General features: G+C 39.8%; 1 protein-coding gene across 4 annotated transcripts in view; it reads right to left on the bottom strand.

Annotated features, from left to right (window-relative positions):
* Nucleotides 1-1,606: 1,606 nt before the first annotated feature.
* ATF7IP (activating transcription factor 7 interacting protein) overlaps nucleotides 1,607-14,245 on the bottom strand; it is a 108,284-nt gene continuing 95,645 nt past the window's right edge. For 2 of the 4 annotated variants that reach the window (XM_064452931.1, XM_064452949.1), the window contains 4 exons: nucleotides 9,705-9,872; nucleotides 8,653-8,838; nucleotides 4,273-4,385; nucleotides 1,607-2,871 (listed from right to left, as the gene is read on the bottom strand). In XM_064452931.1, the coding sequence (XP_064309001.1) occupies nucleotides 2,455-2,871; nucleotides 4,273-4,385; nucleotides 8,653-8,838; nucleotides 9,705-9,872 (884 nt within the window). In that variant the 3' untranslated portion in view covers nucleotides 1,607-2,454. The remainder of the gene's footprint in view (nucleotides 2,872-4,272; nucleotides 4,386-8,652; nucleotides 8,839-9,704; nucleotides 9,873-14,245) is intronic. The other 2 variants (XM_064452940.1, XM_064452957.1) reach the window with 1 other exon arrangement.

Genomic DNA, 14,245 nt, shown 5'->3' with positions numbered 1-14,245 from the left:
CAATCGTGACCTAAACGCAAGCACAAACTATAGAAAAGCTCGTGTATAGTTTGGGCTGGAATCACAATTAAATAAGCAGCATAGGTTCTAGGTTGTATTCTAATATTTATTTTAACTTTCAAACTATAAAACCTCATTTTAATGATGTGGCCAATGGCCCTTTGGTACTGCCTCAAAGACGCATTAAAAAAAATTGCCCGGGGAGGACGTGACAGCCATCAACTGGAATGAACTGCTCTACCCTCTAATACAGAACTGGCTTTATAAGGACCCAACTTTCCAGAAGTAGACCAAATGAATTATTAAGTAATTATTCCTCGAAATAGCCAGACAAAACATTTAATTAAACATAGAAAAATTCAAGGCATTATTGATTATTGGCACCAGTAATACAGGGACAACTGTTATTCAAAGGAAAGGTTACACATCATTCATACATAAGATTCAGCGTGAACCTTCTCTCGTGATCCCTGGATTTAGCCAGAATTTTTACTTGCCCAAATCAACAAAGCTGCTATACTTCAAAAGCAAGTTTCCATACAGAAAGTTTTCGTTACTCACCTGGCAGAAGTGACGATCCCAGCTACACGGAGTGCAGTAAAATAGCACAGACAAAAGTCTACAATGCAGTTTCTTTCACTGATAAAAGTTCTTGAAGGGAGCACAACTGAAGAACCCACAATCTCATAGCGCATCTCACCAGCCATGTTTTGGGATTTAATTTTTCCTGCCCTTTTCTGACCTTGCTTTACATTTAATAACGTTGCTTTTAAGAAAGAGAGCACCAAAATTAAAATTTTTTTTCTTCTACAGCTTTGCTACATGGCAAAGTGGATTTAAAAAAAAACCAAACAAACAAAAACCACAACAAAAAAACAACAACTCTTTCCCTTCTAAATCCACTGTTTGGTTCTGCTGGGCAGGAATGAGAATACTGTCCTTGTTCTGAAAAGTGCCAAATAAAACCCTTACATATACTTTCTTGTCCAGGTGGCGTTACGTTTTGATTCTGCAAAAAGTAAGTTTAACATGTCAACGACAGTGGGGCAGATGCACCGATTTCTTTCGCCAACTCAGAAGCATCATGAAAGCATCTATGAACATTTGCAGTTGCTCAAAAGTTTTAGGCCAGTGTCTAAAATTGTTTCTAAACTGCTTTGGGTGCCTTAGCTTTCTGCAGAGGCAGGCAGGCGACTGAGATAGAGAGGAGAGGACTGGAAAGCCGACTTCTATCTTTTTGTACTAACTGAACATCCAAACTGAGTGCAAACAGGGAGAAGCTTTCATGGTGCCACACCACGGAGGTTTCTTCTTTGGCTGAACTGCAGCATACAGCTTTCCCAAAAGAAAAGGGGAAAGGCTCCAGTGGAAAATACTGTCTGTACACTCTAATATTCTGGACAGGACAAAAACAACTTCTCAAGAGCTACTACAGTGAGGAAAGGGTTGAACGATACCGCCAACGAGAACGAATCCAACAGCAGCGGATGTTACGCTTCCTGGTCTTTACAGAAATAATGATTACTGCAGGCCAGGAAAATGAGCAGCAGTAACGAAAGGCTAGAAGGGAAAAATAACTCCAAACAAATAAAATAACACCACAAGGTATCTGGCTACATTTATTTCTGAAATTATTTTTTAAGGCACAAAATAAATCTAAAAAATAGGACTGGATGTATGAGGGGAGGGGCAGGGAAATCATCTGAGCTGGAGAGGTGTGAATGCAGTCTCTACAATCCAGTTTCAGATCTGACCTGGGACTGCTCCCAGTGTGAGTGGGGGAGGATGGTGAAAGTTGAGGAGCATTCTTATTTAGGAGAGGTAGGAGGTAGTGGGGTGATTTATTTTTTTTCCACCACCTCCAAATTTACACACATATTGGTTCCCTGGCCGGACTCAAGTTCCCTTCCCTCCCCTCAGAGAGCTTATTACAGTTTGTAAAATAAGATCAGACCACTCAATCTTCCAGTACAGAAGTGAGACCTTGAATCACCCTTCGTATCACAGCCTGCTCATGGAGCGGTGGGGGGCAAAAAGCAAATCTGTTCTTGCCCTCAAGTTAGCGCCTTGACAGATATTACAGACGTGTATGTTTTGCTTCAGAGAAACTGTAATTTATTATTTTGTTCCCACTCTGAAGCAGAATCCCAGGCATCCAGGGTGCCCTTGGATAAAGGGTAGGGAGGTATCTAGGTGGAACAGCTGTCATGGAAGAGAAAATAAAATTTTCAAACAGCCCATGACTAGAGCTATCCAGAGAAAACAGGCTCTCTTGCTGCAGGTGAGACTTTATTTTTCTTTTGGTTCTGAATGCATGTAGTGTATCACACAACTGTCTAAAATAATCCTGCAGAGAGTGGATTTAAAAGTGAATTTCATGCATGGGATCAACCCCCCAAAACTGGGGTAATTCTTGGTAGTAGGACAGGTTTAAAGGCTCCAAAGATCTCTAGTTTAACTGCTCTGGGAAGAGATCACATCTGTGGACTGGGGGTCACAGAAGGGTCCAAAACGTCCATAGATGTCCTTAGCCCGGACCGCAAAGTAGTATTTGCTGCCAGAGACAAACTGCGTAAGAGTGCATGCCATAGGTAGCGGGAGGGCCTTCACTTCCCCGATCTTCTTCCACTGGGAGGGCATAGTGGCACTCGGGTCCTCGTGGTAGGCGTAGAGATGGTAACTGTCCACAGTGGCACAGCTCCGGTCCACCTCCATGACACTCCACGACAGCACAATACCATTCTGGCTCTGTACCCGTGCCAGCTTCAGCTGTGGCTTTTGAGGCAGAGAAGTGTTGGCAGCTTCAGGAGGCAGACGTGATGGCTGTGGTGCCTCTGGGAGCGGGGCAGGATGTACAGGGCGTGGTGGCTCCTAAGCAACATAAGAGCAGTAAGGGAAAGGTCAGAGTCTGCAGCACTGGAAGGAGGCTTTAATTCATCACTCCCCAGGTAAATGGCAGCAAATGAGCCTGCAGTCACTGAACCATCACAACTCTAAGTCCTGTGTGCAGAGGGCACACAGGCAAGAGAGCAGCAGCAAAGGTTGAGAAGGGGTGGGACCAAGGGTGCCATAGATTTTTATTATTCACATATCAATCCCTAGCTGTACAGGTGGTAATTGCTACAGTTATTTCCCTATATCCTCTTTGCTTCCCACCCAAGAGGCGATGGACTGAACACTGTGTCCTTTACCAACACTGAGCAGGCAGGTTCACAATGACTTTGAGCTGCATTTGAGCTGCTGTTCCCGCATTCCCCAAAATATCCCAGGCAGTGGATTAAGCTGACAACTCATCATCTCTTCAACAGGCAGGTTTTCAGTCACAAAAAGAAGAATGGGTAACGGTGCCACATAGATTTTATCACCTTAAATTGATCACAGAATCTTAGCCTCAGTTTCCAGAAAATTTTAATAAGGGCACAAATGTGGCTTTCCACTGTTTTTTTTTTACACCACAGAAAGAGTCATAGGTGTCCCATTTATGTTAGTTAAGATGAATTTAGGAATGGGGATACAATGAGTACAAAATGTTGTTCTTCAAGCCAGGGGCCTTTCAGGCCTGTGTGATACTGGCTTGATTTATTCTCATTATTTCTCACTGGAAAATGCATTAAGTTGAACGGTGTCTAGATTGAAAGAGTGATGAGCCAACTTGTTCGCAATATATTTACCATTTCAGGACATCACAAGTGATGTGGCTACCCCACAGTAAGTATGCAGGCAATATATTTGGTTGTCTGGACAGCAAAACCGTATTAAATCAGTAAATTCTCAAACACTTAGGAAAAGGGGTTTGAGGTGATGCAGAAGTAATCACCCCAAACAGTGATAAAGAAAACCCTCTGCAATTTGGGAGTTGGCAACCTTGAGGATCTTGTTTATACCTTGTTCTCCTACCTCAGTTTTGCAAACAGCTGTACTGAGAACTTGGTCATACAACTCGTAGCCAAACCATGGCTAAAATTTTTAGTGGCAGTTCTTCTGTACCCTTGACTCCACAAGTCACCTGCAGACAATTCGTGCACCACTTTTCAATATGTGCTACTGGTGATCTGGAAACTCTGGGGTAAGCTAACAGGTTGCATAGCTTTTACCATTCCTGGCAGAAGCTGCTGTAGGTGGCAGGGTAGTGCTATGCAGGTGAACTGGCTGCAAAGCGTCTAACAAGGCATTTTTCTATTCTGCAGTTCACGCTAAGAAGCGGTTTGAAAGACATTAATGCAGAGAAGATCCTGTTAAATTGCATTAAGCAGTTTCAAAAGGACTACTCACAGCATGCACTGGTGGTGGTCGATGATGCACTGTAAGCTGAGGTGCTCCAGATCCAAGAGTTAGTCCATTGTTCACAACATATGCAGCTGTTTGAGGCATTCGCACCGTCATACCTATAAGAAGCACAGTGAACACTTCTGAGTATGCAGTACTTAAAATCAGCTAAACAGAACACTGGTAGACCAAGTCCTTGGTTCCACTGGATAACACCAAATTTCATACTGACACACTCTCCTCAAACTGCCAGCAGACTGATGAAGTACTGCAAAACAACAAAACCACCTCCCATCCCGAGGCTGTGAAAGTGAAAGACAGCAAGTGCTTATGTCTGCGAAGGGAACACAGTGACGTTTTAATAATTACAGCGTGAAACAAATGGGTGGGGAGGGGAAGTGTGGGAGATACAGGCATCTTAAGTATGAAAAGAAAAATTACACCATTTTGGGATTCACAGAGGAAAAGACAAATGCTGCTGCAGCAGAATGATACCCACTCAGTATTCAAATACCAGAAGGCTGTGCTGTGGATGGCACTGAAAACAAAAAAGATAAGTGTGCTGGTTTTGGCTGGGATATTGTTAATTTTCTTCATAGTAGCTAGTACAGGGCTATGTTTTGGATTTGTGCTGAAAACAGCATTGATAATGCAGAGATGTTTTAGTTATTGCTGAGCAGGGCTTACACAGAGTCAAGGCCTTTTCTGCCTCTCACCTGACCCCACCAGTGAACAGGCTGGGGGTGCACAAGAAGCTGGGAGGGGACACAGCCGGGACAGCTGATCCCAGCTGACCAAAGGGATATTCCACACCATGTGATGTCAAGCTCAGCACATAAAGCTGGGGGAAGAAGGAAGGTGGGGGACATTCAGAATGATGGTGTTTGTCTTCCCAAGTAAACATTATGTGTGATGGAGCCCTGCTTTCCTGGAGATGGCTGAACACCTGCCTGCCAATGGGAAGTAGTGAATGAATTCCTTGTTTTGCTTTGCTTGTGTGCACGGCTTTTGATTTACTTATTAAACTGTATCTCAGCCCATAAGTTTTCTCACTTTTACTCTTCCGATCCTCTCCCCCATCGCACTGGGGGGGGGAATGAGTGAGCGGCTGTGTGGGGCTTGGTTGCCAGCTGGGGTTAAACCACAACAATAAGTCACTCTCAAGCAGCTTGTCCTACCTCACAGAACAGACACCAGAATGGATATTACCATTTCATTCACTCCCACAGCAAACTGACCTCACTGGCAAGAACGCAATAGGTTATTCCATAGCCTTGTAGATAATATCCAGAACTCTTGCAAACTACCAAGTTTTCACTCATTTTATAATGTATCTCACTCACGTAAGTAACTTTTTGTCTGTTTATTTTTGGAACATGGATGTTCTGTGAGCTCAGAGCTTTTGCTCATTATGGGTTGCCTAGGGTGTCCCTCAATTTCTGTCTAGAAATACGTGATTTGGGGCAATCTCCACCACCTCCTACCCTAGTTCCACACTTGTATGAGATTGAAGCGTTCTAATACTCCAGAAGAAAAGCTTGCAGAGCAACACATACCAGGAAGCCACAGCTATTGTATAGTAGTACCTTCTCCATATAAACAGTCATCAAGCTATAATCATAGGTGATGAGTGTCAGAAGTCTACATAATCTGTGAGTCTGAGGTAGGGAGCTCAGAGTGCTAAATCTTAATGCTTTTATTATAAAAGTGCAGAACTCTAGCCGCTTCACGTCTTTTTCCTATTGGCACATCTATCTAAGAAACTAATGAAGCTGTGCAAACTCTTGTAGGATAAACAGTCACCTGAACTGGCTATTTCTCATCTGTGAAAATCCTATCAGATACGCTGTTTTAGCATGACTGTGATTCTCTCTCAGGAAATTACAATAACCTGAAAAAAGATGGACAGAAATGCCTTAATAAGATATATGGTACAAATGAAGCATTATTTCTAGGTAGGCATAGTACTTAGTTGAGGCAGAAGTACAAAACTAGTTTTTTAAAAATTTATTTATTTTTGAAAATCTACAGTGAATGAGTTCTCACAGTTAATCTTTCAAAGGCAAAGGGCAGAGATCTTACTCTTGAAGCATCTGCTACTGACACTAAAGACTGTTTAAGTGAACATATAAACCCATACACATCAGTAGCAGTATCTCTGAAAGCTGTTTAACAAAGATGGTAAAAAATGTAGAATGGACTACTCATGACAGCTAACAGGGATCAAGAAACATGACTGCTTTTTTGTTAACAATATGTGAAACCTCTCCATGCAGTAAGCAAATAACAAGCCTTGAAATAATCTGTGTTCTAACTAAACTGGTCTTTTATTTACTCAGGTTAACTATCTGGCTTCCTCGTCCTGCGGTACAGGGAATGCACAATGCTCTGGAGGGACCATCATTTTCTCGTGTCTTATGTGGCTTGTCAGGCAATGGTACTGTAAATAAGCAGACATACTTTTCAAGCCAGAGTAACAAAACTGCCTCTAACAGAATCACAGAAAAGTCTGGATTTGAAGGGACCTCTGGAGATGACCTGGCCCTACCTTCTGTTGCAAGAATGCTCTTAGATTAGGTTATTCATGATCTGGCCAAGCTGAATCTTAATTATTTTGGTGGAAACCTGCCTTGATTTCTGAGAATTTGTAAGCAGACAACTGAAGAATAAGCATTCATTGTATCACCGGACCATCAGGTCAGAAGCAAATTACAGAGAGATGTGTTCTTGGATGACCTTGCCCAAAAAACCATACGAGCTCCCTACTTAATTGAGTTCTCCTACAAAAGGCCTTAAAATAGTGTATTACCTAGTATACGTTCTTCAACAACACATTATCTTTCATGTCTAACACTAAAAGGTATTCTGTAGATATTAATACTAGTGATGTGTATTTAATCCTGGTAACTGGTCTAAGAAGTGGCAGATTCTGACAAAAACATATATTTTATATTTTGGTACAAAAGAAGAAAATACTATTAAAAACATTTAACGCAAGTGAATGCACGGTTAAGTACTCAAAACTCCTTCCAAAACAACAGGTGGATGACGTGTCTAATTTGCAGCTAAGGGTAATGATGGAGAAAACTAAGCGTGGGCTGAGGTTAACTTGCCTTTTATGGCCTTTTGCCAAGAGGAACGCAAGATGCAGACGTGCTCCTCAAAAGATAATGCTGGTCAGAAGAACCTGACCTCAAATGCACATGGCACAAGAGTATAAGAAGTTTAAGAAATATGAACAAGTACTCTGAAAAGAACAGCAATTTCCTCACACCTTACCATTTCATAGAGGTAGCTCAAGAACTGTCTGATCAACTTCTGTTTAGCTAGTGCAGCTGATTTTTCACAGCCTATGGCAATGCAGCTGAATCCAGTAAGACAGACTTCAAATTAAATTGCTACAAACATACATGGGTATTATTCTCTCCAAAAACTATCATTTCAGAACAAGGGATCAATTATTTCTGCACAAACCTATATAGGTACAGTCTTACATGGCTGAAGCACACAGTGCTCCGAGTCTGGCTTATACAGATGGTGTCTAAAAAATCACTACCTGGATGTCACAAAAGTAGGCTCATACTCAGTGTACTAGAACAGGGAAATGCATGTTTAATATAACAGTGTTAAAATAACCACAGCGTAGAAATTGTGCGGAACTAAGAAAAAGGCAGTTAAGATCCACTACTTCATAACAAAACAAACCAAAATTTAAGTTCTTTATTTTTTACATCTACTAGACTTTTCAGAAAATGAGTTTACTGCTATGGGAAGTTACCAGTTACACGCTTGCAAAGTCAAGATGAACTTGCTGACATCTCTAGTCAAGGAAACTCAAGCATGCATCCATTTCTCATACATTTGGTGAGAAATTTCATCTGTCCAGGCCTACAGAAAGTAAGAAAATTTGCTGGGCACAGGACATCAGAAATTGTTAAGGAATTACATTAGGATGCCTGATATAAATGTAGCTTTAGACGGGAAATCAAACATGATTTCCTACATACTTATTTATTTTAATCTTACTCCATAATAACAAAGTGGTCTCTAACTATCTTTCCACAAAACAGTGGTGCTCATCACATTACTTTTTTGTTACCTTGTAATGTATTTGGCATAACTGTCAGAGCTAGTGCCTGAGAGGACTTAAATCCAGTTTTAACTCATTCACATAGCTGCAGGGGGAATGACTTCTTAATAGCTTGAGATTTTCCTCAAGCCTGTAAGGTGCAAAAAACCCTAACCTCCATAATTTGTACTAGTATTTTAATAATTATAAAACCCCCAAACAACAAGCCCCCAAACCCCACCAAGCTCCACATACATCAGGTAGAACCTATCAAGCTGCGTCATGCTAAAATTTGCACGGAAGAAAGCATCCCCTACCTCCAGTCTGTGGGTTGACTGGCCTTAAACTTGGGCTTGGCATGACAGCACCTCTTACAGGATTCTGAGCTGGTGGTGCAGGAAGAGTGGTATAGACCACCTGATGGTTAGCAGGGGCTCTTGGTATAGGAAGTTTTGTAGCAGTTTGAGTCACAGGCCGATGAGTTACATTCACTGTTGTCGCAGCTGGAAAAAAGACAGACAAACCACAGCCTATAATGGAATTCCACGACATGAAGCTCATATACCTATTCCAGAGCACACACCTCCTTTGGAAAAATGACTCCTCTGAGCCATGCAAAATAAAAACTGTCTCTGTGAAATTCTATCTCCTACTGATAAGGCAAGAAAAAACAGCCTAAACAAACAGTAATTTTCACCTGAAATAATATAAATATATAGGTAACCCACCACCAAAGAGTCTGTAGAACAGATCAGTCATAAGACAATTCCAATACCAACTAATCTTCAACAATCATCTACAGAAGAAGAGAGTAAAATAAAGAAGAAAAAAAAAAGAGGATCTGTGTTTCTTTATGTTAGAAAGAAAAGTAAGAGGGTGGGGGGTGTGCGGGGGAGAAATTGCACTGTGGACAAACTAACATTTAACTGGGGACTGAACTTCAGTATCAACCTTGCCATTTACTCTGCCAAAAGAATTAATTGCTAAGTGCAGGTGCACAGAGCTAGGAGTTATGGTGCTAATGTTTTTTATCCCTATTACTTAAATAATGCAACTGCCACAGGTTTCTTCTCCTTCAGACAACAGTATATTTACTAATTCCCATGACCATCCTTAGCAGGATTTCTTCCTCTCCATGGAATGAATTTGATCCTGAATTCTTTCTAAACCAATAGGACTGTCTTCCCCTTTCACTTCATAATTTTTTTTAATAGTTATGGGAAACTGACTAGAATGGAAGATTAAAAAGTGACTCAAACATACTGAATATTCACCTGAAAAGATGAGCACAAAGTAGAACACACAATTGTCTAGTTTAAGGAAAAAAAGCCAGTCACTGCATTCACATAATGATGTAAAATGAAGTTACCGGTAGGTAATACATGTATGGTGGTCGGGGAGGGTCCACTTGTTGGCACACCTGTCTGCTGCACAGGGTTTGGCTGCAAAGGCTGCAAAGGCTGCAAGGGTCGAGCCAAGGGCTGGGTGGGTATGCTCAATCCTGTAACAGGAGTCTGGTTCTGCTTCTTGCCATCTGCTTTAGAATAAAGTAAAGTTATACACAACAGCAAACAGAAATTAGAACATAACAGTGTCTTTAAATCTTTCCCTCCCCCGTCATTCACACATTAGCAAATATTTCCTAGCATGGTATTTCTTTGATCTTTTCATTCTGCGAACAAAACTGTAGAAAACTCATTCAGTTCCCCTCACTTTCATCATCTCAATCTTCCACCCCCCATATTCCATAACGTTTCATTCTATCATCATGAAGTCTTCATGTTTCAGTATAATTTGGAAACCTGAATTTAATGGAACACTATGCCAAAGTCTTTGAAAGTTTCTATTAAAAAAAGAATAGCCTAAAACCTTAAAAAGGCCTAAACGCTGATGTACTGAATTAATTTAAAAAAACACCTGACAGAGCTCCCTGAATACGTCTTGTCTACCTTTGATGCTTACATCCTTTTGTTATTTGCTGACTCTCTTCATTTGCTCAACCTGTTGTTCAGCCTTGTTTGTTGCTGTCTTGAATTTTCATGCTATTTTCTTAAAAGAGGGGAATAGTTTTATTTATAGAAAACTTTAAAAAGAGAAATTAAGTTGTTTTCTCATATTGACACCCTCCTCAACATGACTTACTGACTTGTGACAAGTGACAAATAGTGTCTGTATCTGTAGTTTACTACAGCAATGTTTTTTCCTGCTTTAGTTTATTTGTGACAACATAAAATATTCATGAGTGCAAGTCTGTATGTAATCAAGCCTGTGCACAAGTTGAATAAAGAAGAACTGAGGAGCTTTTGCCTAGATATTTCAGTTGGATTAGAGTAATAGTGGGCAGAGAAGGCACCACCAAAAACTAAAAACCACAATAAAAGAGTAGGTTTTAAGGGCACTCATTCAAAAAAAGATTTGCCGTAATACATGCAGCAGCCACTAACTTAATAAAAGCGTGCAGAATATAAAAATAAAAAAATACGTTAATGTATTTTACTCTTGAGGAAATGTATCAAAACACATTTAGAAACTATCAATTAAGTATACTAACTAGATTTCAGTGTACTAAGAACTCAAGTCAATGGCAGTGTAGCTCAAAATGTTGGGTTTTTTAGTAGTTGGAAACTATTTTGGTGGTCTCACCGAGCTGTCTTTAATACTAGCTACTAATAGCTTGAAGTAGCACTACCCTTCACAAACTGCTATATGATAAATTAAATACAACTCAAGACTTCAGAAAGAAAATATAATATAAATTGCAGACTATATTGTCTTTCTGTAGACTGAACAGCCGAGCTACTTCACTGAAGCCATTTGATGAAAAGGTAATTTTATTTTCTTTTTTTCAACGTCTATAAAAGGAGCAGTAAAAGGATGTTCAGATTGAAAACAAAAGGTGAGCTGTTTCCTGCTCTTTCATCAACTAAGAGGGCATGTAATTATTTCAAGCTTCTTTTATTTTCCATGAGTATGAGAGATTTCCCAGTGTTCAAGAAATTATTTGGCTCTGAAGAGATTCCTACAGAGATGCATATGCCTGTTTACTTTGAACGTTTACAGTCCGATGCACATTTCAGCTGCCATTGGATAATACAAGTGATGTGAGCGCATTCTTACTCATGACCTAGAGAAGATGTGCTCATGATCCAACTAGTAAAAAGAAGACACACTACCGCTGTGAAAACATAGTTCAAGTAAAAATTACCATCTGGACAAATGCGAGGACGTCTTTGACTTTGCTTTTGTTTTTAATCTCACACAGAAGCAAGTTCATATTTCCCTGACAAATCAAGAACCCTGTGGAGATTCCAGTTGCTGGAAACTTGGTCAGGATTGTACCAGCCACAGGAAATTATGTAAGATAGCCAACTAGACTTCACTAAATAAATAGAAACAAATAGCAAAGGCTTATTTAGCCATGAAAGTGAAAAACCAAGAAAAACAGTAAGACTGGGAGCACAGTAAGCACAGGACTAAGGTTGAAAGTAATACAGGAACAGTTCCAATGCTAAATGAACACAGCATCACATTCATTAAAAATGTGGAACTGGAGGAGACAGGACAATCTGATTTATGGAAATGAGCATAAAGTAGAAATCATTACTACTGGAGATGTAAGCAAAACTCCAAATACACAAAAGGAAAAAGAGGAGGGGCTGATTTCCATAGCGAAAATAGGCCTACAACACTGCAGCTATAGCAGGAAGGAGTTTTAATCAGCATACTAATTCAGAAGTGGTATAACGGGAGTACGGAACAGCAAACATACCATATGTGTGTTCACGAGTAAGACAAAAAATGATCCAGAAAACTACAGATTTGTTAATCAGATAAAACATAATATAAAATGATACTGTAGGTATTTAATAATTTTTCCTACAAAAAGATAGATGCAAAAAAAAAAGTGGAATATGGCTGTGTTTGAGAGTACAGTTGTGCATCTTTCTTAGATTACAAATCCGCTTTAGATGAGGGATAGGTATCAGCTAAATCTGTCGTTTTGGTATTTTTATGAAACGATTTGATGCAGTGAGCTACACAAGTGTTTAATAAAAAGGACAGAAAGGGGACTGTACCAGTATTGCAAGACACTTGCAAGACAAAGGAGTATCTAAATTGCTCTTTACTAAAAGGATGACAATAATTACTCTGAACAGAAATTAACATGGTTTCTCATACGTTATGCAACTTTTCCATTAGGAGTTTTTGCACACGTCAGGTGTGCACTAAATTTAATTGCCAGTGTACTAAACTGGAAGATGCTACCAGTATGGAGGTGGACAAATACAGAACACGGGAACAAAGCTAAGACTTGAAAACTAGAAAAAAAGAACACAGTAGAGTGCGCAACATCAGCCATTTAGGAATTGATAAGAACTTCTACTATTAATGTGGGAAATCATGTGTGGGGCAGTGAAGATGATAAGGAAAACCTGCATATGTTGTTGATTATGGAACATCTGTGCATTGCTTGTCTGATAAAGAAGACAGGAAATGCAAATCTAGGCTGTATTGGGTGTTTCCACAGTGTGATGGCAATACTTTTTTTTTTTCCCCCTACACAAAGCACTATTTGAAAGCAAACTGTTGTATGTAAAAAAGGGGTTGGAAGTTAGAGAGCTGTGCTTCTGTGTTAGTAGAGGAGTGGGATTTCAAAATACCAAACCAACAGTTGTCAAAGGACAGCTATTGTGTTTTGTAGGAGTACTTACTGTGTCCAAACTCAGTGCCTCAAGCATGATTAGAGGCCCTAGTCACTCTAAAAAAAAAAACAAAGCAAACCACCCAGAAAAAAAAACACCCAAAAAACCAAACACCCCCACCCTCCATCCCCAGACCATGATTAGCCCTTAAAAATAACACACAGGGTTTTGTCTATCTACCACGACTGAAGATTGGGCTTGATGACTGTCCATACAGATCTGCTCTTCCATGACCCAATATAGAAACTCTGATTTCAGTTTTATAACCTCATGAAACACCTACAAATTCTATAGTTGTTAACCTAGACTTTGAGTCTAATTTACTCTATATGCATACTTTGGTATACAGTATTTCAGATATTGATTTTAATTGTTAATCCAAATGGAAACATGATTGGAAGAAGGAAGGAATGGAGAGTAGATTACACAGACAAGTTTAAAAATCTACGACAATGTTAACATTTACTCTAAGCCTGAATCTTTAGTAATTTCAATAAACAAGGACACGCATTGTAGTTGTATACTACCAAAATAGTGTAACTTTGTTTCTAGTTGTACCAGGATAGATTTAACAGGAAGCACACAATAGACCTCTGTCTCTAAATGTTAACATCTCTTTAAATACCTTTTATAAGTAACAGAATTAGGTTGACTTGGTATGCAGGTGACAGCGCTTTAAACAAAATAATCAGGATCTGAGTGTTCCTTGGAACACTATATAGGTGTTGCTCTTCTATTTGATTTGGTACTGAACTGGTATTCTAGCACACTGCAGCGAACACTGTAGTGCTGTAGGTACTTTCTATCCTGAGGTTATCTAGAACAAAATAAAACTTGTTCCACATTCGCTGTAAACGAATACTTGGTTAAAGGTATATACATACCTTTATTATGCAAAGGCTGTCAGCAGTGTACTTTTCCTCTGTTTAACGTGAATGTTATTATCAGAATAAGCGAATTATTTCCCAAGTAACTTGCTCAAAATCCTAAAGATGTGTTTTCACTGCATGGTGGAACTCAAGCTTTTATTAGGGTTTTAGTCAATACATTTCTACAAATTGTATGAAAAATACTGACTCCTCACACAAACTCTAAATCTGCAAGGCTGCAGACTATCAGTGACAGCCTGGCTTCTGCTTTGCAGTGAAGAGAAACACAGGAGCAAACCCAGCCTGAAAGTACTTAGAGAAGCATTCTTATGGTTGCA

This window comes from Phalacrocorax carbo, chromosome 1 (genome assembly GCF_963921805.1).
Source record: "Phalacrocorax carbo chromosome 1, bPhaCar2.1, whole genome shotgun sequence".
Classification (NCBI taxonomy): domain Eukaryota; kingdom Metazoa; phylum Chordata; class Aves; order Suliformes; family Phalacrocoracidae; genus Phalacrocorax; species Phalacrocorax carbo.
This window is presented reverse-complemented; position numbering and strand designations above follow the sequence as displayed.